The sequence below is a fragment of the Malassezia globosa genome (genome assembly GCF_000181695.2).
Source record: "Malassezia globosa CBS 7966 chromosome Unknown mgl_sf_1001.1, whole genome shotgun sequence".
NCBI lineage: Eukaryota > Fungi > Basidiomycota > Malasseziomycetes > Malasseziales > Malasseziaceae > Malassezia > Malassezia globosa.
The window spans coordinates 1-688 of NW_001849849.1; the positions used below are offsets into that span (position 1 = coordinate 1).

A 688-nucleotide genomic window follows, 5' to 3' on the forward strand; every position below is an offset into this window, starting at 1 on the left:
AAACAACCTCATCATGTGGACGGCGTCTGGATTGGTGGCGTTGTTAGCCACAACGGCCCTTGGTGCCGAAGTCGCCAAGCAATGGAGCGTTGGCTGGGTCAATGATGTCAATCCAGATGGAAAGTTCCCTCGCCGAGCGATTGGTATCAATGGCAAGTTCCCCGCCGATCCCCTCACTGTCAACTCGGACGACTTTGTCCACATCAACTTTACCAACAAGTTTGGTGATGGACGCCCGTCCACACTGCATGCACACGGACTCTTCTTCACGAACGTCAACTACTACGATGGTGCTGCTGGTGTGACACAGTGCCCGGTCCCGGACGGATACTCGTTCTACCACGAAATCCTGAACACGCCAAAGAGTGGCTAAAACGCACCCAAGCAGTGGGGAGCATACTGGCTGCACGGCCCCTACTAGGGCCAGTATGCAAACGGTCTCTGCACTCCGCTAATTATCCACCGTGATGAGGGAGAGACAGACGACTATGACGACGACTACACAGTGGTGATGGCAGACTGGTATCATCACTAGCACGGATACATTATGCGACATGACTATATGACGAATGGTGGTGACTATCAGACGCCCGACTCTGGTCTGTTATATTTTGCACACACGAAATCCAAACATACGGCCAAGACGTTTGAAGGGCATCAGTGAGAATGCAACCCTGCCGTTCGAGCC

The 688-nt window shown here is 53.1% G+C and overlaps 1 protein-coding gene across 1 annotated transcript; it reads left to right on the plus strand.

Moving 5' to 3' along the window:
- Positions 1 to 13: 13 nt before the first annotated feature.
- On the plus strand, positions 14 to 373 carry MGL_4257 (uncharacterized protein; the record flags this gene model as incomplete). Its single annotated transcript, XM_001728552.1, has 1 exon — positions 14 to 373. One exon carries the CDS (start codon positions 14 to 16, stop codon positions 371 to 373), a length of 360 nt encoding a protein of 119 aa, XP_001728604.1.
- Positions 374 to 688: the final 315 nt, after the last annotated feature.